The sequence below is a fragment of the Aspergillus caelatus genome (assembly GCF_009193585.1).
Source record: "Aspergillus caelatus strain CBS 763.97 unplaced genomic scaffold BDV27scaffold_190, whole genome shotgun sequence".
Classification (NCBI taxonomy): Eukaryota; Fungi; Ascomycota; class Eurotiomycetes; order Eurotiales; family Aspergillaceae; genus Aspergillus; species Aspergillus caelatus.
In genome coordinates, this window is record NW_022475453.1 from 8,151 (window position 1) to 31,071 (window position 22,921).

At 48.4% G+C, this 22,921-nt stretch overlaps 6 protein-coding genes across 6 annotated transcripts; 1 reads left to right on the forward strand and 5 right to left on the reverse strand.

The window, feature by feature from the left end:
• Positions 1-1,573: 1,573 nt before the first annotated feature.
• BDV27DRAFT_161144 (pectate lyase family protein) lies at positions 1,574-2,806 on the forward strand (the record flags this gene model as incomplete). Its single annotated transcript, XM_032073164.1, has 5 exons — positions 1,574-1,675; positions 1,738-1,964; positions 2,021-2,106; positions 2,166-2,251; positions 2,342-2,806. The coding sequence occupies 5 exons, from the start codon at positions 1,574-1,576 to the stop codon at positions 2,804-2,806; spliced, it is 966 nt and encodes a 321-aa protein (XP_031924055.1).
• A 457-nt stretch (positions 2,807-3,263) lies between these two features.
• Positions 3,264-5,460, reverse strand: BDV27DRAFT_133716 (FAD-dependent oxidoreductase). Its single transcript, XM_032068144.1, has 2 exons — positions 4,095-5,460; positions 3,264-4,014 (listed from the first exon to the last, which is right to left on the reverse strand). The coding sequence occupies exons 1-2, from the start codon at positions 5,160-5,162 to the stop codon at positions 3,664-3,666; spliced, it is 1,419 nt and encodes a 472-aa protein (XP_031924056.1). The 5' UTR covers positions 5,163-5,460; the 3' UTR covers positions 3,264-3,663.
• Positions 5,461-8,842: 3,382 nt separating this feature from the next.
• BDV27DRAFT_133719 (putative carboxylesterase) lies at positions 8,843-11,183 on the reverse strand. The gene is made up of 5 exons (XM_032068145.1): positions 10,908-11,183; positions 10,588-10,826; positions 10,193-10,515; positions 9,807-10,121; positions 8,843-9,751 (listed from the first exon to the last, which is right to left on the reverse strand). Exons 1-5 carry the CDS (start codon positions 11,045-11,047, stop codon positions 8,990-8,992), a joined length of 1,779 nt encoding a protein of 592 aa, XP_031924057.1. The 5' UTR covers positions 11,048-11,183; the 3' UTR covers positions 8,843-8,989.
• A 380-nt stretch (positions 11,184-11,563) lies between these two features.
• Positions 11,564-13,515, reverse strand: BDV27DRAFT_167300 (putative chromate ion transporter; the record flags this gene model as incomplete). Its single annotated transcript, XM_032074443.1, has 4 exons — positions 11,564-12,348; positions 12,403-13,004; positions 13,062-13,183; positions 13,267-13,515. 4 exons carry the CDS (start codon positions 13,513-13,515, stop codon positions 11,720-11,722), a joined length of 1,602 nt encoding a protein of 533 aa, XP_031924058.1. The 3' UTR covers positions 11,564-11,719.
• A 788-nt stretch (positions 13,516-14,303) lies between these two features.
• BDV27DRAFT_167302 (CVNH domain-containing protein) lies at positions 14,304-15,100 on the reverse strand (the record flags this gene model as incomplete). The annotated part of the gene is made up of 4 exons (XM_032074444.1): positions 14,801-15,100; positions 14,550-14,744; positions 14,431-14,486; positions 14,304-14,366 (listed from the first exon to the last, which is right to left on the reverse strand). Exons 1-4 carry the CDS (start codon positions 14,958-14,960, stop codon positions 14,304-14,306), a joined length of 474 nt encoding a protein of 157 aa, XP_031924059.1. The 5' UTR covers positions 14,961-15,100.
• Positions 15,101-16,412: 1,312 nt separating this feature from the next.
• On the reverse strand, positions 16,413-21,361 carry BDV27DRAFT_161148 (uncharacterized protein; the record flags this gene model as incomplete). The annotated part of the gene is made up of 17 exons (XM_032073165.1): positions 16,413-16,502; positions 16,552-16,839; positions 16,904-17,843; positions 17,895-18,008; positions 18,061-18,230; positions 18,278-18,352; positions 18,402-18,494; positions 18,543-18,595; positions 18,653-18,676; positions 18,732-18,826; positions 18,875-18,907; positions 18,958-19,136; positions 19,190-19,383; positions 19,434-19,879; positions 19,940-20,860; positions 20,920-21,011; positions 21,071-21,361. The coding sequence occupies 17 exons, from the start codon at positions 21,359-21,361 to the stop codon at positions 16,413-16,415; spliced, it is 4,098 nt and encodes a 1,365-aa protein (XP_031924060.1).
• Between the last annotated feature and the right edge of the window lie 1,560 nt (positions 21,362-22,921).

The window sequence follows — 22,921 nt, forward strand, 5'->3', positions numbered from 1 at the left end:
GGCTGTTTCAGACTTTGAGTATACTGGGAGCAAATGCTAAGGGTGAACTGGATGTCAAGTGCGGATTAGATTAAGAGGGGGTGTTCGACCATCGATCACGCCAATCACATCATCACCACAATCAAGCCATGTGTGGCTGAGTCTTGGCCCCATCGCTAAGGCCGAAGTTTTCCCAGCCGATGTCTCGAAAGAACGACACTTGGACAAACAAAAATGCGCTACCTTTACGGGGATAAATCTTTTGTAGCCAACGTCGAATCCAATTATACAAGTGCTCCTGGCTATTTAATTATACAGGGTTCCTTCCTCGGCAACTCAGACCCGGGAGGAACCATGGAAATGGTACTCCATAATCTCGACCATGCTGGGAACATAAAACACAATCCACATGGGTTACGTAGGGATGCCTAACTCGAAGAAGTAAGCTCCCATTGTTATCCTTACTCTATCAGAATAGTTCGGCCGTGCACAGTCCGGCTAAGAGTGCGCATGGTTAACTGCTGATGTTAGGGTCGCCATGTCACATGTCTAGATTGAATCCATGCCCCTATTACACGTCCATCTAGAATCATTGCCCAAGAGCATCTTATATTAAACAACTAAGACTATTTTCTTCGGTGTGGAACAATTCCTGTTAAATATAGTTGTGCCAAGCACCCTGGAGACACCGGAAGTCCATGTGCCGAGAGATTTCTTGGCAGTATCAAAAGAACAGTGATAGTCCTAACGACTACTCGAAGGAGAACGGAGTCGTCCTTCACAACCCAAACTCAAACAAAGTGCCGTTCCTGTACATCAGAGCTCTCGGGAGTTGCTCGGATTTGTGGATTTGAGTTCATAAGCCTTGCCCGGCGCACACAGCTGCTTTACTCACTTTATATTATTCCACCTGTTATACCGTGTACGGGACAATCTCTGAAGAACAAGCATCACGAGGATCGTCTCCCTGAACTTGTAAATCCAATTCCAATTATTAAGCACATGATGTGCATGCAGAATGATTGATCATGTCTTCATGCAGCTGAGCGCCAAGGGTAAGGAGCAAAACCTCCGACTTCTTGGCACTGCCTTCTGAAACGCACCAATGACTACCAGCGGCTCTCCATGTATCACCTAGACTGGTACAGGATAGCCCTAACCGTCAGCTAGCCGCCCTCAACCAACAATCTCGTCATGCCACTCTTGGTACCACTGACTCGTTCATTGCAGTCCAAGCTTGGCACTATACGTGATGTTTAATCTAACCCCAGGCCCGCGGAGAAATTACCCGCTCCTGCGTGTATGTATTAGGGGGCAAACGACGACGATCTCTTCTTTCTGTTCCACCTATGGCAATTAGTACTGGTCTTAGCTCAAGGTGCCATGGCTCGGAGATGCTCTACCGAGCTCCATAGGGATGAATAATATTTTGAAAATCTTGAAAATCTTGAAGCGCCAGACCAGGATATATAAGACCTGCCCATCTGGCGTAGTTGTGGTCTTCTTTCTTTTCTCACCAGCAAAGCTGTTCCCTTCACTGTGTCATTCTTTCTACCCTCTTTTAACTTTTATTTCACCACAATCACCCACCTCAATGGCTAACTTCAAGCTCTTCCTTGCGCTGGCCGCATGCCTGTCTGGACAGGCTCTGGCTGCCCCTACCAAGACCATCGGCAAGCGTGCTACTGTTTCTGACGTGAGTCTCCTGAGAATACTTGGTACATCATCCTGTAGTGTTGTGCCTAACCTTCTACTCAGGTCGCCCACGGTTACGCCAGCCAAAATGGTGGCACCACCGGTGGTGCCGGCGGTACCACCACCACCGTCTCCTCCTACGCTCAGTTCACCGAGGCTGTCTCTAGTGACGATGCCAAGATCGTCATCGTTGATGGCACCATCACCCAGGATGCCAAGCAGGTGAAGATTGGCAGCAACACCAGCATCATCGGAAAGGATGCCAACGCCATCCTTGAAGGATTCGGAGTGTATGTTTTCATCAGTCGACACTGATGGAGAGGGATTCAGACTAACACTGTACCAGTCTCGTCAAGGAGAAGGAGAACGTCATCATCCGTAACTTGGGTGTCAAGAAGGTCCTCGCCGACAACGGTGATGCCATTGGTGTCCGTATGTTTTCCTCCCAATCCACTGCCATGGAAGTGGTGACAAAAGCTAACCTGCGGCAGAGTACTCCAACAATGTCTGGATCGACCACTGTGATGTCTCCTCCGACCGTGACCACGACAAGGACTACTACGACGGTCTGATTGATGTACGTGATCTCTCCAACCATCTACCTCTCCATATATCTCAACCCGCAATCAAAGAAATCAACCCAACTAACAGGGAAAAAAAAATCCAGCTCACCCACGCCGCCGACTACGTAACCATCTCCAACACCTTCGTCCACGACCACTGGAAGGCCATGTTGTACGGCCACTCCGACAGCAACGGCGACGAAGACACCGGCCACCTCCGCATCACCGTCAACAACAACTACCTGTATAACTTGAACTCTCGCGGTCCCTCCTTCCGCTTCGGTACCGGTCACCTCTACAACAACTACTACCTGGACGTCAGCGACGGCATCAACACCCGCCAGGGCGCCCAGCTGCTGGTTGAGGGCAACGTGTGGGAGGGCGGCAAGAAGCCCCTCTACTCCACCGATGGAGGATACGCTGTTGCTCGGGACAACGACTTCGGTGATGGCGAGAACACCGCTCCTGAGGGCACCCTTTCCAGCGTTCCCTACGAGTACAACCTCCTTGCTGCTTCGGCTGTTAAGGATGCTGTCTACGGTACCGCCGGTCAGACCCTGACCTTCTAAAAAAGGTCATTAGAGATAGGAGGTGATGGTGGGGAAATAGAGGGAGGATGATTTTGTGTGGTGATTGTGTGTGTGACTTTTTACATTCTTTTGTTAATTGATTATTTGGCTGGGCCAGGATCAAAATCTAGTTAGGATACCTCATCAAGGCAAATTGTTGTTCATCGGTAATTGTGACCTTCCGAGTAATTGATGGTATAGTGTAGTGGGCCTGTAGACGTATATATAAATATATACAGGACCCATCGTGACGACGTTGGTTAATCGCCGAAAAACCGATGTCGACGGTTAGTTTCTCCTTACTGTATATATCCACTTAAAGTATATATATTCAACAAACAACAGCGCTGGAGTAGACACGACCTCACAAATCGGGTTTAATAAGGGCAACCACTGTGCACCCAACACATTAAAGCAAACCAAAGCGCACAAATCACCAACAAGAGTGGAGTAGGTATCAATTTCAAACAACCTAGTATGTAGATAGATAGTATTTCTCCTCTTGAAAAGTAGTATTAAAAAGACAAGACCGCATTAGACCAGACCAACCCAACTTTATAACCCAACCAAAACAACCACAAAACAAGAAACACCCCCATTCTATTTGACAAAAAAAAAGCCCAATTCAATGCAACAACAGCAGCAATAATAGCGCTATCATATCTCATCAAAAAGAAAAATGCTATGCAAAAAAATCCCGTTATACCCAATACTCCATTTTAATGCAACCGAACCGGCCCATCCGTCCATCCAACCCGTCCATCCTGACCAACCAAACCAGCCAACCAATCTAAGCAAACCAACCATCCGATTCAACCCAAGCGTGCAAAAAGGCAAGAAGACTACTCCACCCTGTTCTATGAAGTATCCGATTTCCCATGAGAATACAATGACCCCCCTTCAACGGGCATGGGAATTGTGATCTGCGTTGCATCAAATTCCCATGCCGCTTCTCTTTCCTGTCTATGATTACGGATGTAGAGCGGGAAGGTCAATTCTTTCAGACGGCCCTCGAGGTAACCCATGTCGCGGTTCTTCTCCCACATGCGACGGGAGGCCTTGAAGGCTGTGTTGACGGTGTGGCGACGGAGGTCTTCGTATGCTTTGAAGGCGACGGGGAGGGGTTCGTGGCGGTGTTTGGCGAGGATGCGGGAGAAGAGGATGGCGTCGTCGAGGGCGTAGGCGGCGGATTCGTCGCGGGGAGGCATCTATTTAGGGTTTTGTTAGTTTTGTGATCATAATAAATGGAGGATATGTATATATAGAGAGACAGGGAGAGTAAACCTACAGCATGTGCAGCATCACCGAGCAGCAAAGCCCGATCCGTATGCCAACGGGCATTCGGCCGAACCTGGTACACGGGGTAAAGCATCCAATCACCCGCTTTTTTCGTCATCTCGCGGATGCAAGGGACACCGGATTTCCCGAAGCGGGTCTGCATCTCCTCATGCAAGGCATTCTTGATCCGATGCTGTGTGACCCAGTCCTGTCCGTTCTCGATCTTACAGTAGGGCAGATTGGCCTCATTGAACTGCACGATAGCCGCCAGGAAGATCTGATCGTGTTCTCGATCACAATAGCTCGCTAGTAACGAGCCATGGCGGGAGATGTTCATAGAGGTAGAGCGAAAATGAATCGGAGACTTGATACTCTTGGCATCGATGACGGTCTGCAGGAAGGAGATCCCGGTATACTCGGACGGATGTTCCGGGGACACCCAGTGGGTGCGGGTAGCCGAGTGCACGCCGTCGCAACCCAGGACCAGGTCCCCGGTTGCGGTGGTGCCGTCTTGGAAATGCAGAGTGGCTTCGTCTTCGTTTTCTTCGCCGCGGACCAGCTTCTTCCCGAATACCACGTTGATATTCTTCGTCCGCTCCACCACGGCCAGCATGGCAACGGAGAGGACGATCCGCATTACCCGGCGGCCCTTGTATCCACCGAACCCGTTCCCCTTCTGGTCTGTGAAATCGATGCTGCCTAGGGGGCGGCCGGAACGGCTGGAGAAGAGCTCGATGGCTTCGACGTCGGTGCCACCTTCGGTGCCCATTTTGTCGAGCTCGTCGAGGACGCCGAGGCGGTCGAGGTGTCGTTGGGCGACGGGGGTGAGGTTGATGGCGCCGCCGGAGGTGGAGAGGATGTCATGGCGTTCGAAGAGGGTGATCTGGAGGTCGGGGACGAAGGGGGTCAGTTCTTTGGAGAGGGCGAGGGCACTGGAGATGCCGGCGATGCCAGCGCCGACGATGAGGATGTTCCGAGGAGCAAAGACGGAGGTGAGGGAGCGTTCAATCTCGGTAGGGAAATTAAACCATTCTTTGCCCTCTTGTTGTTGCGGAGGGAATTCGCACTGTAGATCCATGGCTTCTTGATTGGGAGATTATCACCAGTCAAAGTGATGAAAACCTAAGGGATTATTCGGAGGACCTCGGGTGCATCGACGGAGGGGTGCAAGACCTATAAATTGACCATGAAAGGGAAAAGGCAGCTTGGTATCTAGCAGACGGAGGTATCCGCAAAAATCCAGACCCAGTGTTATCGGATCAACTTCCTGAAAGGAGCCAGGGGGATCGTCCATACTAATGGGAGACCCATTTATTAATATTTCACTCTCAACCATCAGGAGAGAAAAAAGAAAAAGAAAAAGAAAAAAAAAAAAAAAGGGCAATATTCGGCCGGAAAGGAGAGTGTTCGGGAACCATTGACGCATGGCCCAGAAAGACTGGAAAAAAACCTGGTAAAATTTTCTTCATGCACCCACTCTAATACTCCTGCTGCATCGATAAATCAGAAACCGTGCATACATAGCGAGATCGGTGGCTCCACTCTCACCCGAAGTCCGGAAGGTTAGCAAGCTGATAGGTCGGAATTAAAAGCTGTCAGTTTAGACCAAGTCTTAGTCTGGAAACGAACTCTGGATCCCTCCGTCATAGTGGCCGTTGAGCGCCGTTCGGCACTCAGGAGAGGAAAAAGATCAGACGGCTAGTGCTCAGAGCGTCGGGCGGAATACGGAGAACAGTATGGAGTATGGAGTAGGGGTGGTCCATGTTAATTTCGCCATGAGATTATTGAACTCTAGCAGCAATTTCGTATGGCCTACAATGGTAAACAAATGCGACCATCGAGCTCCATATCCATATATGTAACCTCGGTCGTTAGGGCTCGACCGGTTAAATTACGTGTGCAAATGCAACGACCAAAAAGAACAAACAAACAAAAACGCTGACTCAGCTGACAGGTGGCGATCCGTGACTGTTTTTTTTTTCCACCCTGAACCGTTTGGACCCTCGCCTGCTCTCCAGAATTCAATTCCATTCCACGGTACCGAAGGATACCAAAACATGTTCAACCTTATCTTCGGCCGATCGGTGAATCGCCGAAATGAGAATGTACACATCCATTTTAATTTCTCCGAGAAAGCCATTTCGCCAACGTGGTAGAAGACATATCAAAAACTTAATCACTACCCAGAGATCAAAGCGTGCCGCCACACACGTCGCCTCCCGAACAAACCAGACCTTCTCTCCCCTTTCCAGAACAAGTCAACTTCTCCGGCCTTCTTTTGAGATGACATCAAAGGGCCCACGCCGAACCCTGGTTAGGGCACTACTTGGGTGATCACATTCTGCAATTCTTGAGCAATCGGCGGTTTTCTCGCGTGGCCAAGGTTGTTATGGTACAATTTAGCGTGCCTGCACTAACATGGGTTTTATGTTTAATGGGATCTACTATAGCACCCCAAGAAACTAACTTATTTTTTTCTTGCCTATTTGGTCTCAACAGACACACTGGCTAATTAAAAAGTGACAGATAGCAAACGTTAAACAATAGATTGGTCAATTCGCGCAGGGCAAAGCCGCTTAAGACATGTCCGTTATACGAATTTTCTTTGACATAATGCCAGAACTTTACTTGCACCTACCTAAGCGGTTAACATACAAGTCTAATCGGGGCAACCGGAAACATCGCTCTGAAACACATCCCAAAAGTCAATTGTAGTGACAGGCTGCGATAGAAATGGGCCAACTGAGCGAATAATTAATGAAACAATGACAGCTCAACCCGTATTCACACACAGAACATAGCATCCTCGATTGGCCATCCCGACAGAATCTGACGAGCCTGATCCTTCAGCACTAATGCAGCGTCACCATGCTGCTGGAACAGCTCCGGCCTCGTATGATGCACTGGGCGACCAGGGCCCTTTGTTGTCCTACAAAATGCGCGTGGTCCCTGCATAAGAACGCATAAGAACCGGGACCGTTATGCTGAATAAGACAGGGATTGCCATAACTTACTGCGGACCTTAAGCGACATAAACTAAGTGCCTAGGTTGTGTCAAAAACAAAGAGATGACACACTGAGTAGGGCAATAACCTCAAGAGTTTATTTTAACTTTAGTAAGCCACTTTAGGATTTGATATGCTTCCTTTGATAGCCCTGTGGGGACTAATGCATATATCAGACTTCATTCTGCGAGCTGTCCATTGTCTCTGAAGGCAATTAAAACGGAGGCATATGTGAACAATAGATAAGGCCTATCGGGGAAACCGCGGAAGGTGGAGGCTTTTCCCCATACCCATTGACATCCAACGGGTGTCAACTTTACCAATGTCTCCCGTCCCGGAGGGCAAATCCCGAGTGCCCACAGACACCGGGTTCTTATCTTCTTAGTGCACTGTTGGGACTCAGAATGTCTTAATTAATAATATGAAAGAGACAGAAACTTTCTACCGAATCAAGTAAGCTGAATGAGAGCGAACAAAACAAAAAGGAACAGTACTGCCTAGGATAGGGTACTAGTTAGTGGATACCATCTTAGATATCAATTTTATAGCTAGACTATAATAAGGCAATTATGGGCTAAAGTCCCATGGACCGTGACAGGATTTTATCGAATCACATGCAGGAGAAATATACTCGGTGCCTAGGTAGGTCAATTAGGGCATGTTTTCGAACGGAGAACCTCGTCCCTGAACCCCGAACATACCCACTGGCCATTCTAGGCAAATTATCTCCATTCCGACTGGCCAACCTTTAAGCGATCTTGCTAGGGGAGGTTTTAAGCGACCACACTAGACATGCTACACCCGTATTCGAGGGCCCTCCACTTCAAAGAGAATGGTTCTTGACTCATAAAAAACCAAAAAGGGGATATGCCCAGCTTGCCCAAATTTGGGAACATGAAAGTTATCTTGACTGTGCGAAAACGACCAGCTAACCCCGTTAACTAGGCTAAAAAGCCAAAGGGAAAGAAAAGAAGGGGGAAGAAAAGAAAAAAAATGGCAAAGGGAAGCATTAGAAAACTTCGCCTATCGATATTGTGCCGAGGTGAGTAATCAGGCCATCGCTTTCCGATAGAAGGTTTAATTCCGCAGTCTTCAGAGGAGGCCACCTGCAACGCTGAATTTTCTTTCCAAACGGGGATATCATAATATGGATCCTCAGCTGAGAAACTTAGTCTACTGCAGTGTACATTCTACGCTTGCATCATCGCACTATACTACGTCCTCACAAAGACCCCAAATACGAGAACTAGTGAAATCTCGCTAGATACCACCCGCAAGAACAAATCGTTTCTCTAGCTCCAGCTCCAACTTTCGCTTCAGCTTTCACTAATCCATACAACACTGGGTTCTAGACCCCCGGGTATACGACCTCCATTAAGGAGCGAATCTGAGACATGGCCTCTTATTATAGCATTCCGATCTCGAATATAATAAGTCACAAATTCTATAGGGTTATACTGTCACAGGAGAACGGTTACATCTCCCGGATCTACATTCTCCATAACATTATTCCCAAATTCCCCACTATAGTCGCCAGCTGCAATAGATCGGCACCCAACTTCCCTTTTCTCCACGGAACCACGTAAATAGAACGTGAAACTCACCGCCCCGGGGTCCATGATAGTTGATAAATATATCTATGGATCCAAACGATATGTGAATCCGCGGAATATACATACAGAGCCGCGAATCATTACTATCTTCGTTGTGTGGCACCGGTTACGTAGGACACAACCTATGTAGAGGTGTTAAGCTTTGCCCCCTGAATTGGAGGTACGTAACATCGTTCTGGAATGGATTATTAATTCTAAGGGTCTAGAGAGTAGATCTATACCGGGCTGGTTTTAGCTCCACTGGATCTTCCCTCGGGCGGGATTTACTGTGTACTGAGCCTCCGGGGTTACAGCGGAATCCGATCGGCAACGGCGCGCCAGAATAAACATCTCAGACCCCGTCCTCCTTCCCAGGTATAGGCGTTCGCTAGACGGAAATGATTTACAATATCGTCCCCCTGCCGGATATAATAGGTGTAGTTTGGCGTGACGACAACCGGGGAGACGGTGCCGCCGGTGGTATTTAAGTCCATCTGCCAAGGGGCCGAGGGTTGGAACTGCGGCCAGTCAAGACGACCGTGTGGATTTTCAGGAACAACGGCGTGGCTCTGGTTAGCAGTAGCATCTTCGAGGGGAATAATAGGCGAATCATTGATGATAAAACTGCCCCAGATCTTCTGGAACGCGTGGTTGAACCCCTTGCTAGGCCAAGACGCTTCGGTGGAAAAATAGGCGCTCAAGTCCGCTCCGTGGTAGGCTGGTGTGACTGAGTACTGGTACTTCCAGGCCTGGTGGAGAGGTCCCCCAAACGCCTCGGCGAGCCACTGTGCAGGACAGTCAAATGTGGTCTCGGCAAAGATGTTGAACACGGTTTGCTGTAGTCCCGTCGCCACCTCAGATTGGTTCTTTGCCGTTGGACCTGAAGTGCCCAGGGTGTCGAATCGGGGGCTGTCGTCGGTTGGCTGAGAATCGGCCGTATCATAAACCAATTTTAGCCAGGCGAGATCGGTCTCGGTGAAGTTTGGGAATGTCGCCGAGAGATAATCGTTGAATGCGGCGCCGGTCACCACATTAGGATTACTCAAGGGGACACCGTCGTTAGCATTGTTCTACAGCCTGTTTAGCGTATCATAGGATTAAAGGCCAGGAGAGAGACGAGCTTACTCCGACAAGGACTCGCTGACCACTAATTTTGCCTGAGAGTAACTGCGCCGACGGCCGCTCGCGAATGAGATCATTGTCAATAACTGGCTGAAACGCGAACGTGCCGAATAAGCCTGATTCGGAAACCAGACCGCTGGCATTTTGGAGCGTCTCGCTCGGTGCTGCAACTAAACAATCGAAGCTGCTGTTGTACCGGGCTTTTGCGGTTGAAGATGGGCCACAGCCTGTCTTCTCGACAAACTCTTCGTAATAGCCGGTGGGTATGGGGTCATCATATGGGTAGATGGGTACTGAGTACGGACTAGCCGCAATGATCTGCGCATAGTCTGTGTGAGCGAAGGATTCGGAGGATGATAAGAGCGAATGAAATAAAACCTGGCAATTACGTTTTGGAATAAATTCGACTCTTTCCCTCCATACGCCAGGGAGTGCAGCATGGCTGACCCGGCACCAGCTGACTCGCCACCGATAGTGACGCGCCTGGGGTCGCCACCAAATTTCGTGATGTGTTGCTGAACCCATTGCAGTGCGAACCGCTGGTCCAGAAGGCCAGCATTGGTTGTGCCTCTTTCGTGAACCTCGGCGGATGACAGAAAGCCAAACGCCCCAAGACGGTACTGGATCTCTACCGTGATAAAGCCGTTGCCGTTGGTGTTCATTAGCGGACTAGGGTCATAGACAGCTCCAAAGAGGCCATATCCACCTCCATCTATGCGATAATTAGTAATATGCACCGATTATTACATCTACACTTATTAAGAAGGACATAATGGGATCTTACGGATCCAGACGAAGACCGGCAAATCCGATGCTCCTGGGGGTGCATAGACGTTCAGGTACAAACAATCCTCATCACCTGGAACCGAGTTAAAGCCATAGACGGTTGGGGTCCTAGCAGCACCGGATTGCGGGCAGACAGGTGGCTGGTCAACAGCTGGGAGAATATGACTGGCATTCCGAGGAGGAGCTACAGGGGGTTGCCATCGCAACTCATCGATCGGAGGGGCTGCATAGCGAATTCTGTTCACAAAACCAACAAACGTTTAGTGAAGGCCGAGATGGGGCATAGTAGTATGGCAAACAAAGGTGATCGCTGCGCACCCTTTCCAGATATTAAGCCCAGTTGTTGTGTTATAATATCCTTGATAGGACGAATATCCCAAGTCAACGACAGGCTCAGAAGGTTTGGCTCCCACGGTAGCGACCAGAGCCAGGCTGGCTGTTAACAAATGTCTCATCATTGAGTACTGGTCGGAAGAAGATGGCTCGCTGACAGAGGGAAAAAGGCTGAGAATAAGGGAAAGTCAGTGGAAAGCAGGGAGAATTTATAGCTGAATGCAGTGTAGCTCTAGTGCTGATATACTAGCAGGCGCCACGCATTAGGGCATATGAATGAACTTCTCTGATTGGAGAACGGTGCCCTAAGCATTTTGCTTGTTGGCCTTCCACGGTTACTACGGAACTGTATGAATCATCGCCTCGTATTATTACTAATGCTATTGTCCATGGATCTTGACAGTATGTGTGAACTTATAAAAGTTGACAGGCCTGATCTACGATGCTAGCATGACCGCTAATATTAGCAGTCGTAGCAGCCCGACTCAGATAGCATTCTTTGCCTTTATTTTCACTGTGTTTTAGGAGTTCCCACAATCATGGAAACAATATATACGGGACGAGTCAATATAAACAATCGAGCTTCGAAGCAGACAGTAGCATATAAGAGCTGTAGAACGCCGATCAACCAGTATAAAGCACCTAGAGTCACAACAGTCCTCCCGACCAGCTCGAAAGCCATGGAAATATCCGATAGAGAACAATACTACTAAAGCAGTGTCAGCAGAAGGGCCATGTTGCTACCTCCATTAATTAAAATGGGCAACTATACAAGTCATTACACCCTGTCACAGCGCCTAATAACCCACCGCCCCATACCAGCAAAGCCCCAATATAGCCCCAATAATGATCGCAGCAGCAGAGGGAACGTTAAACCATGCACTTTCTGCGTAAGTGACAGCAGCAACCACAACCCACCATGGCTCCTTTGCTAGACTCTGCCCGTCAGTAGTCTCAGGAGTAAGATACCCAATCTCCCAGAGCCTGTAAACAGCAGTGAATACTAAGCCGACCGCTGCTGCATTCACACCCCTAAGAAAATCGACAACCCATTTTCGCTTCCGGAGAGTCCCCCAAAAGCTCTGGACAGCAACGGCCAATGCAATCCCAGGAAAGAAGATTCCGAGTCCTCCCAGAAAGGCACCAAAGATGGTGGGGAACTGTGATTTTTGTAATGCTAAGGCCCCGAGATAAACAGCAAAGTTAAAGTTGGGACCTGGGAAGGCTTGGATGATTGCTAGTCCGAGAAGAAAGTCTCGACCAGAAACCCAGCCAGGTCCAACAACATAGGACCTTAGGAGGGGAATAACAACTGGCCCGCCGCCGAAGATGATAGTACCAGCCAGATACATGTTAGTGAAAAGGTCAAGAGCCAATGGTGGATGCTGGGAGAGGCTTCTACCAACAAGAAGGCCAATGAAAGACGCTAGAGTCGGGTTAGTTTCAATCTTCCGGAGGCAATTGCGTAAAGGAAACTCACCGAAGAAACACACTGCAATGAGGATTCCCACTCGAATACGAATACTATGAGTCGATGAAGGATGCTCTTCTGCATCCTGATCAGGAGGAGTATCTGCCGAGCTTGGTGGTACCGATTCGCCTCTAGGACCAACGTTTCGCGGTCGGACTGGATTGTTTTGCGATTCAGGCGTATCGCCGGTTTGATTATTGGAGCCAGGAATTCGTCCACCCTCTTCCATCGGAACACTCTCCATAGTTGCTAATTCTGTTTCAGTGGTAGGATGGACCGTGTGTCTTCTCTTCCATGCAAGCTTAATCTTCCGGATTCGCTGGCTCATCCATCCATCCCAGATAATGCTTGCCAGGCCTCCAACAACCATTAAAAGTGGGAAATACCAAAGAGAATTATAACATAAGCCAGCACATGCACCGAATATCACCAAGATGCGAGTGAGCTTATCGCGGATAGCCTTCTCGGCTAACTGCACAGCTGCAAGTGCAATGATGCCAACAGTCGAGGAGTTTAAACCAGAGAGAAGCGCATACACTGGTAAAGGAAGGGTGTCACCAATTTTCTGAACACCAAGGGAGAGAGCATACATGCCAACCGCTCCCGGTAGACTATATGATTGTAAATTCTATGATAGAGCCTAGTAGGAAGAGACATTGACCCCTTACCTCCAAACGAAGAAGACTAACAGTGCTGGAATAAACCCAGCATGTAACAAGGTAAGGCAGAAGATCATCTTTGTGCTTCCCGGGCCAGGAAGACCCTGGCATATCGCAAAGAGCTCCTGGTACTGCCGTGGTTATCAGTCAGACAGTATTCTTTGTTGAAGGGACGCGCAAGACAGAATTGAGACGGGACAGGACGAGAACGTACAGTCTGCTCATCTACCCATTTTTCTTTCCCTCCCTTTCCTTGCACAAATCTCTCATGCAAAATACGAAAATGCACGGGAGGTCCACCAAAACTGGTGAAGCCTAAGTCCCAGGTCCTTAGAAATACATCAAGCATGCGACTCGAAAGCCCGTCATTGTTTTCGCTTTTTCTCGCTACGAGTCTCTGCCACTTCCGATTCAAAGATCGAAGAGAAGAGATATGTCGCGAAAATGAGGCCGAGAGAAGCATTTCTTGGAGGTTACCAGAATCTTCAAGGGCGGCTAATCTCCTCTAACCCCAGATTGAAGGCAAAAATGCAATTCACGACATTAGATATAAGTTTGGCTCGTTCTCACGGCAAAGTTAAAACGGACCTAGCCAGCCAATTATATTGCGGAACATTATCACGAGCTGCCAAGATTTCTTGCCAAGATCCCCTGGATTAATTAGAATGAATCGGGGTCTACTTTGAGAATGGTTCATGCGAAGTTAAGGGATTTGAGGTTATGGAGGAAGAGAAGGGAGGACATATACCAGGAGACTTATTCTAGAACATAGTGGAGTTCTTGGCGGTCGCAAAAATGTGTTACTTGATATTGACTATCATAACTATCAGTGACTTCTTTATACTGCCTAGTGTTCTAATTATGTACACTCGATAGGCATGGCTCGTTGACCTTCAGCTTGAACGTCTTCATGATAGCTACATTTGTGGAGCCCCTCGGGCCTGTACCCTAATCGCTTTGCGGAATCACCTGCCAGTGGTACATTTACTATTACCTTGAGGAGCAATTCAGAATCTACAACTTTCTATGATAAAGAAAGGGAGTGAGACGGGGAAATGGAAATAATAGCATTGGAAATTATATTATAAACCCGGTAAGTCAATGTCGCTAATAGAATTGACTAGGAAATGTCTTGTAACAAAAATCATATCCATAACACCGTCATGAATAGGATATGCTGACCTGGATCAATAGCAAATACCACTTCCCCCTTTTGTTGATTGAGCTGACCTTGTGCCTTCCCGTCGATTCTCAAAGTTTTCCCTGGCGCCTCAAGCGCTCCATCATTTTGGGGTTGCGACGCGCTTTTTCGAGCTGTGAGAACAGTTAGTGACACTAGAACTGACGCTTGGCCATTGATAGAAAAAGCCTAGCTAACCATTTTCTGCCTTATCTGTTCTCTTCTTTTTTCGTCTTCCGCGCGAGCCACGTCCTCTGCTTGTCTTATCAGCAGCCATCCTGGCCAACTTAGGTGGTCAAATTGGATCAAATACCCACCATTGAGAGAGATTCGACCATCTCTATTCCAGAGAATTTTAGACAAATCAAGACTTCTGTCATGACCATAGGCATCCCGGGTGGTGAGGCGACCGTGGAGAATCGGTCGACCATCTCCTGTTACCTCCAGCCGGGGATTACTCATGGACGAGCTAATGTTACGTTCGGGATACCTCAAGCCATACTTGAAGTTCCCTAGTGAAGTTGTTATCATGACTATTACTTAAGGATAAGAGGATAGACGGGCCTACCATCATCGTTTCCCAGAAAGTCATCGAGTCGGATTTGAGTAGAGATCCATTCCCCATTGTCTTTCTTCGCCTTGAAGTGGAGATCAGTGACCCATCGCCTTTCTTCTTCGAGCCTGTGATTCTCCAGGGACCAGGAGTTGCAAGTGGTGGCGATATTCATTGTTCGCGGCGGTTGTTGAACAGTAGATCGAGGACGAAATTTAGAGGGAAATTATGGAGCTGCGTCCTTCCTGTGACTACCTGCAGGCTCTTAAGTAGTCTCCCATTCGCACTGCTCTATGGATAATGGGTTGATCTAGATATACGTAGACTGCAGATCTTTCCTTCCGTGGCAGACACGCATTGGAACACGGACGACGCTGCACGAAGTTTTCAGCTGGAACATGCTCTCCGTAGTCGATCGATAGTCCAATGGTGTTTGTTGGAATAGCAACTTTTCTTCACCGCTACTAAGAGCTGAAAAAGCTTCCCTTCATTGAGAACTTAATTATCCGAAGGACTGGTTGAGGAGCTATCTATTGGCTGCCCCACATGGCAACCTCACTTTCGGGACTCTATTTACGGCTAGCGATGATCGGATGAGTTGTCTTCTGTATAAACATAATTAAGCTTCTGTAGTTCTTGTACGTGTCGCTTCGTGAATACCTTTGTCTTGCTGACATTTTCTGGGGAACCGATCGAGTTTAATCAGTAGATGCCTTGTGCCAGTTATGGGGAAACTTGAATAGTTTTGGCTCAAGCTGATCATGCTAAACTAGCACACCCTGCGCAGGACAAATCAAGGCGCCTTTACTGATTCGAGGGGGACTCATATCCACCGAAATCTTTTACCGAAGGGCGAGGATATCTTAACCTAACAACTCTAGAGCTTCAGTTGAGCGCATTGATGCTAATCTGACGCAGTTGGTATGTGTTAACTAGTGAATGCTAACTCACTTAACTTACTATTAGTGTGAACTCTACAAGGAGGGGATACACGTAAAGTCACAGCTTTCAAGGGCTAGTAGACCTAACATGCGAGCTGTATGCCTTCTTTCCCCTTCCTAACAAGATCGGCGTTTATGTGCCTCCGATGAAGGCATCTAGACGGCGAACGATTCTCCTAATTTCCGCCAACACGGTTGGACTGCCGATCACTTGTGGGAGGCATTCCAGCTGAAAATCTCATGCATGTTATTTCCAGCTGCCCCACAATTTGCCGGCTAGATCCGTAAGCGAGGAATTGCTCTCTAGGCATTGATATACGGAGTATCCATAATTGCTGGATAAAATACTTAAAATTCCTAGTAGCTGACTTAGAATTTTAAGTATTGGCTAATAAAAATATACCCGTGTAGTCTTTCTTCAGGACCCCAACATCATACATACAGACTAAAAGCTTGAAAATATCCTTTTGTTACTAAACCTTGTGGAAAATCCGATTCTCTGAAGCTTTCTATTTTGTTACGATACATATATGGACCCTAACAAGAGTGTTGTAGCAGCCTAATATCCCATTCTGTTAGATAGGAGAGACAAGCATTAATACAGTAGGATATTATATCATCATCCTTCCACTCTCCTAGCGAAGCAAAATTCAAGTCGAGAATATAGCCAGCCCATAGGATTCCGCTCACCCGAATACACTCTCGTCCCACTCGCTATAGTCGTTGGGCCAATCCTCGATACCAAGGCACCGATGGACCAGATACCAGGTGAAACACTAAAGAAGATCAGCGAAGTTCATAAGCCGTACAGTCATTGAAACCTACATTGGTAAAGTCTTGATAAACAGTATCACATTGCCACACATCCCTCGGTTCGAGCTTTGTTGTGTCACAAACTGGGAAGTTCCACCGCATCAACTCCCACAAAGCAACATCGCCGCCGCTACTGGTGGGCGGCACCCAGGAGAAGTAATCGTCGGAGCTGATTTCCGGACGATACTTGCCGTAGTGGTTCTGAATAAGCTCGGAGGACTTGGCGATGTCGTGTCCGGTGAAGCCAAATTCTTCCTCCAGCTTGTCGAGACCATAGGGAGTCGTAGTTGTGCCGGAAAACTATTCCACAGTGAGAATTTAGACATTCGCTTAAGAAGTCGGGTTGGGAGGATGGGGAACATACAACAAAGAAGGCTGTTCCATCAGGATTACAAAACTTGTTTTGCGTCCAATTGCTATACTTATCATAGACTTCCTCCATTTCACCAGCACCGTCGCAGGGGTGATAACCGCCCTTTTTCGGGGATTTGAAGAAGTCGTTGCCGAGCTTTAGAACCCAGACTTTTTGCTCTTCCCAGAGGAGTTTGACCATTGGAGCTGCAATCAGAGGAACCAGACTATCCGCCGAAGGCACCAAGGGGTTATCTGATTCGACGGACCTGGAGTCGACGAAGTCCCCAGTCTGCAAAAATCGCGGAAGAGAGAGCGTGTTCGGGGCATTGATCCAGTTTGCATCTCTAGGAGGTACCTTGGTGAAGAGATTGTTGAACAGCGTATCAACTGCACCCTCCGAGGCTCCATAGATATCCGCGGCTTTGTCGGTCATCTCGGCATAGGTGTTGAATTTTGTCTCTGCGTTAGACATCTGGAGGAACCCTACGACCTGAGATGAAACTCCCAGAGCTCCACCGGCTACTCCCCAGAACTGAGGCATCATAAAAACGGCGAGACCTCCTGCAATTGCCGCAGCTACCGTAAGAGCACTAGTGTCCGGGAATATGTTGTCGTTCTGACCGGCTTTAGAATATGTATCGATCATTTTGGCGCTCTTCCAGTCCATTTTTTCCCAAGCAGTGTTCATTCTGCTCTTGACTATTTCAAGGTATCTTGCCAGATTCTGCGCAGCATATAGGACGGCTGCACGGTAGAAGCGAGTGTCTTTGCACTTGTCATAATCGCCAAGGTTATCAGCGCTGCAGGTATTGTCAACATTATTGCAGTCCCAGATGTAAGCATCGCTCTCCCGATCTGTGCCATTATAACGTGCAAATGTTACAGGCACGCTTCGATCCCATTCGAAGTCATTTCCATTGTCGAGAGTTAGTTTTTGATACCAGGCAGACCTAACATTGCGACTTAGTTTTCAGTATTCAGAATTCGCACGTAAAACTTACGTAATTACCAGCCAGTTACCAATATCATACTGTTGCCAGTGAGATTTCTCCAGGTAGCCCAAATTGCCGCAGATATCATCGGCAACATCATCGTCATGAAGAGGCCAGTTTTTGCTGGACATTGTCAGTTCGGGCAAAAAGAGTGATGGGCTTCGATGGAACATACTAGTAGTCTTCTGGAAGCCCGTTGCTAGGTATATCAGGTGTTTGTGTCGGAATGCTCGGGTTTCCACTTGGTGTAGGCTGCTTCGGAGGATCATACGGAACCAGCTTAGGGTCCAGAGTGCTGTCATCCAATGCACCTCCCCCAGGACATTCATTGAACCATGTGTACGCCTGTCACCGCGTTAGTACGAATGATATGGAACGTCTGTTCAACTTACAACGTTGGTCCGGGGAATGACTTGGTGCATATCAGCTCTACCCAGCCCACCGAGGTTGGGGAAATGCAAATTTGCCTATGGCGGTCAGCGACCCATTCCTTCTATCATGTCCGGGTGTACGTACGCCGCGGTCAGAGCCCTGGTATCGCGGGCCCTCGAGCTTTTTCCAGTTGAAGCTCGAACCAGAGGTAGGTATTTTGCCATTGTTAACCCAGACCTATTCCCTGTTAGCTGATGAGCTGATGATAATCGCTGGTGGAATTACAGTGGTGTCGCCATTGAACTTGTCAACCCATAGGAAGTCGGCTCTCCCGTCACCTGGACATAAAAGTTCAGCATCGCTTTGGCACTTAGACCTCATTTTCATAGACTTACCATTCACATCTGCCCACCGATGATCTAGGGATATGTCAGCAATGCCTGTACATTTGGAGCCTTAGAGGATAGCACTGACTTGCACGGTCATAGCCCTCGCTGTGTTTGACTTGGTTGACACTCTCGAATTCGCCGACTCCCTTATTGAGCCAACCATCTGTACGACCATTCGGCCTATACAATGTTAGCCCATATATCTTGTAAGAGACAGAAGAAACCTACTCCATGCAAAGATAATCGGCACGTCCATCGCCACTGCGTGCTGTCAGCGCCATGAAAAGCACATCTATCGCAACCAAACTCACTCGATATCAGCAAAGCGCAGCCCAAGGTCATAAAGGCCAACACCCCAGCCCTCATTGCATTTTGCGCTGCCGGTGACTTTGCCCTGGTATGTGAAGAAGGCATTCTGTACACTCTCACTCCACTTGTTCAACCAGACTTCAGCCTCTCCAGTGTCCCGATTGACAGACCAAAGATCACACTAGGGATATTGGGTCAGATAAGCTTAAGCACGGAAGGCAGAAAGGCTATTACCTTCCCATCACCGTCAAAATCAGCCAGATGTAGGCCCTTCCGATCCTTATTAACGTTGAAGATTTCGATACCTTCTGGGATCCAGACAGGTGGATCGTGAATATTTCCGTAAAGGAATCCGCGGCCCTCGGGAGAAATCCAGACATAGTCGTCTGCACCAGTTCCTCGCATGTCACAGTAGTGGTCTCCGTCCGCTGCTGAAGATTAGCCACATGTTTACTGGAGATGAGAGGACATGACAAACCCTTCAGCTGAGTACCGCCATGCCCGGTATTCTTGAAGGCGTGCGTATTGTGCTTGTAGTTCTTTCCGTCCTTCTTTGTTTCGATGACAACATAGTCGGCACCACCGTGGGCGTAGACTCTTCCAAACTTGACACGGTCTCTGGTACCCTCCTTGCCCATTCCTGGATGGGTGACGCCAGCAGCTCGCCACTCGGGCTTCAGACTCTTACCAGTGCCCCGGTTGTTGATATAGGTAGTGACCTCTCCTGTGTCGCTGACCCACAGCCAGTCACTGCGGAAGTCGCCATTGATATCGACAAAGCGAACGCCCCTGAGGTCACCCATTCCTTTACCAGTGAACACGGTCCCAAGATCTTGCCAGTATCCCTGATACTCGGCAGTCGGTGCATCCTTTTGACCGCCATTTCTCCAGCATTGAATGTCACCGTTGCCCTTGGCTAGACAGCTGATTTGATGTTAGTCTTATGAACGTCTGAGTCACCAGGACATAGAAATCAGAACATACTAGTCAATTCGTCCGTCGCCATCGATATCTCCCAGTCGCACGTTGGCCTGGTTCAGATCCCCGCCGGGAGCAGCTCTCACGAGGCCGATAGACCGGAAGGTAGGAGGGTTGCCGCCCTCGTTGATCGAAACATACATGGCACCTTCGCGACTGATGCAGATGAAGTCGTCGTATCCGTCGCCATTCACGTCGCCCCAGCGCACACCTCGCGCAAGACAGTTGTCTTTGACATCAATCTTAACGCCGGCGCCAAATTCCCCATTGTTGTTGTTGATGTACATCCAAGTGCCAAGACCATCTCTGGTCCAGACAAGCTCATCCAGGGCACCTTCACGGTGGGCACCCCACTTGTTGACCAGCTGGGCATAGTTAAGACCAGGATGAGCATCACCTTCGCCCGTGGTAGTAACTGACGTCAAATACCCCATGGGCTGACTGCTATGGACATAGTCTCCGTCACCATACCCACTTCCACGCTGTGTCTGGACTCGGCCGCGGTCATTGCCACTACCATATTTTTTCTCGCAAGTTGTTGAGCTCTTGTCATCGACACCGATATCTTTGGGCGGCTGGAGCATGCCTTCCTTCTCAGCTACCTGAATAGCGGCCCACCAAACAGAGGACATCTTAAAGTATCCGTGATCTGTTGGGTGGGTACCATCCTGCAATTCGTCTACGGTGATGAAGTCACTCATTTCCGCCAGGACAATTCTCTGCCCCTGTTCGCGACGGTCGGCCACAATTTGGCGGATCTGCGCGCTGATCGAGGCAGCGTTCTCCGGAGCCCCCTTGTTAGGGAGGAGGGTGGACAGGATGATAGTTGTTCCAGGGATGGCATCGAATAGTCGTGTGAGCATGGCGTTCATCCGCTCACCGGCCGTATCGGGATGAAACGGCTGAGTGGCATCATTTGTGCCAGCACTTGGAAGCAAAGGTCAGCAACAGAATATACCGCGAGACGGCAGCAGGGGTTGACATACTTGATGAGTATGAGATTCGGCTGTTGAGGAATGGTCCTCTCGGCCATCCTTGCAACCTCTTCAATTCGATAGCCACTATGACCTTCGTTTTCCTGTCACAGGTTTAGAAAATTGCCATTTGATTGGTGCTGTCGCAAGATGGATTACTCACGTTGTCGTGCATGGTACCAGAGGACAGACTGCCCACCATGTTGACCTCCCATCCAGCGTAGCGCAGCTGCTGGCGAAGAGAAATGCGGTATCCATTCTTGTCAGATGATTTGTATCCAGTGGTAATCGATGCACCTAAGGGCATAATTCGTAGGGTAAACGGCTTTCTCGCACGAGCCTGCAGCGACGCGGTTTTGGAAGGAGAAAGCGCGTCCAGATATACAGAGAGTGACGAACAAACGAGTGACAGTAAGGTCAGCCCTATGAGGCAGACCCTCATGGCCCAGCCCATGGTTGTTGGTTTTCCCATTTTCTGTGGCCTAGAGATGTGAGATTCAGGAAGAGCGCATGACCGCAGGTCTTTATATTCCCACCCTGAGCAGCCATGTGACTGTTCACTTGGAGCACACTCCTAATCGTTTTCTGCTCGTATCGGTTACTTCTGTTCCTGGGACTAATTTAGATCCCAACCTACACTAAACGGCTATGGATCCGGCCCAGGCACACTTGACTGTAAGGCGTATATACCGTATTAAGGCTCTGGACATCGCAATTACAGTTTCGGACAGCATATTACGCTGCTCAGTGTGGATCCAATGTCAAATACCTAATATGGCATATGCTGCAAGCCCATTCCTCAATTCATTCTGAATCCGTCTCTCTTGCTTTTGGGTTAGTTTCTCTGCCAACATCGTATCAGCAAGGAGTGTGGATTAGGAATTGCAGCGAGGCGCATGGTTTCCAAGAAACATAGGCAATCACCGAGCGCCATGCAGACAGCTATTACTGTGTATGGATTAGTGAAGACAGGACAGAGATTACATGCACAATATCTTATGCCCAACTGTGGATCATAGCTCCGTTGCTTTTGATCTATAGTGTTGTCTTGGCAAATTGGCTATCTTTCCTGTCTTTCCTCGCCCCATGCATTATCGTTTGCTTCTAGGTCTTCCCTTCTTCCTAGAATGAGTGATTTCAAATAGCTCTCTACCTTGCCACTTACAGTATTAAGAATCAGTTTACTCCGTTATCCCAGTTGCTGTCCAGTCATGAGGATACTTGATGCAATAGCGTGGGGAACGGATAAGGGTCTACCGGGGACGTAGTTAGCTACGCACCATGCTTGATATAGCAAGACCCACTAAGCCAAGAGGTATATCCGCCTGAAAGAGTAAAAGAACAACTCGACTAAGGGCCAGCCCGAGGCTTGGCAAGACCTTTCGCCCCCATGCCTCTTGAAAAACCTGCAGAAATGTTATTAGTGAATCCTTGAACCCCCCCAAGTCTTGTGGGGCCAAAACTGTCAAATCTCCGTATCTGCAATTCAATATCGTCAGTGGCCTCTTGTGTGGCCGTGCCAAGAGCCCGGTACCTTGTTGTCTCACTTATGTTCGTCTCGATAATATATGGCTATGTATCTGGTTCTTTGAGCTGCTGGCTACGATAGAAATTTCTGTACTATACTAGAAAATGTCCTTCTATTGTGCTGCCCTTGAAGCTAACACAGGTCCTGCCATATTAGGCATGATGTCAAGATAGAAATCTTTTTGTACGCAGCAGTACCGCAGTAGCCATAAAATGACTGAATAAAGCTCTGATTTCTGAACCATCTGTGTCACTTATAAGTTCAAGTACTTCTGTCTGATCACTGTGTACATAACCTCGGTCCGACCCCTATACTCGTACCATCAATTTGGGACACCATCGCCAAAGCAAGAGCTGAATGATCATGATGGCTTTAGCTAGTAGTAGGGATCATTGTGGTAAACACATGATTTATGATAGCTAAAAACCTTGCATACAGATTATCTCGGCATTTACAAAGACCACGGGGAAAGGAAGCGACAAGAAT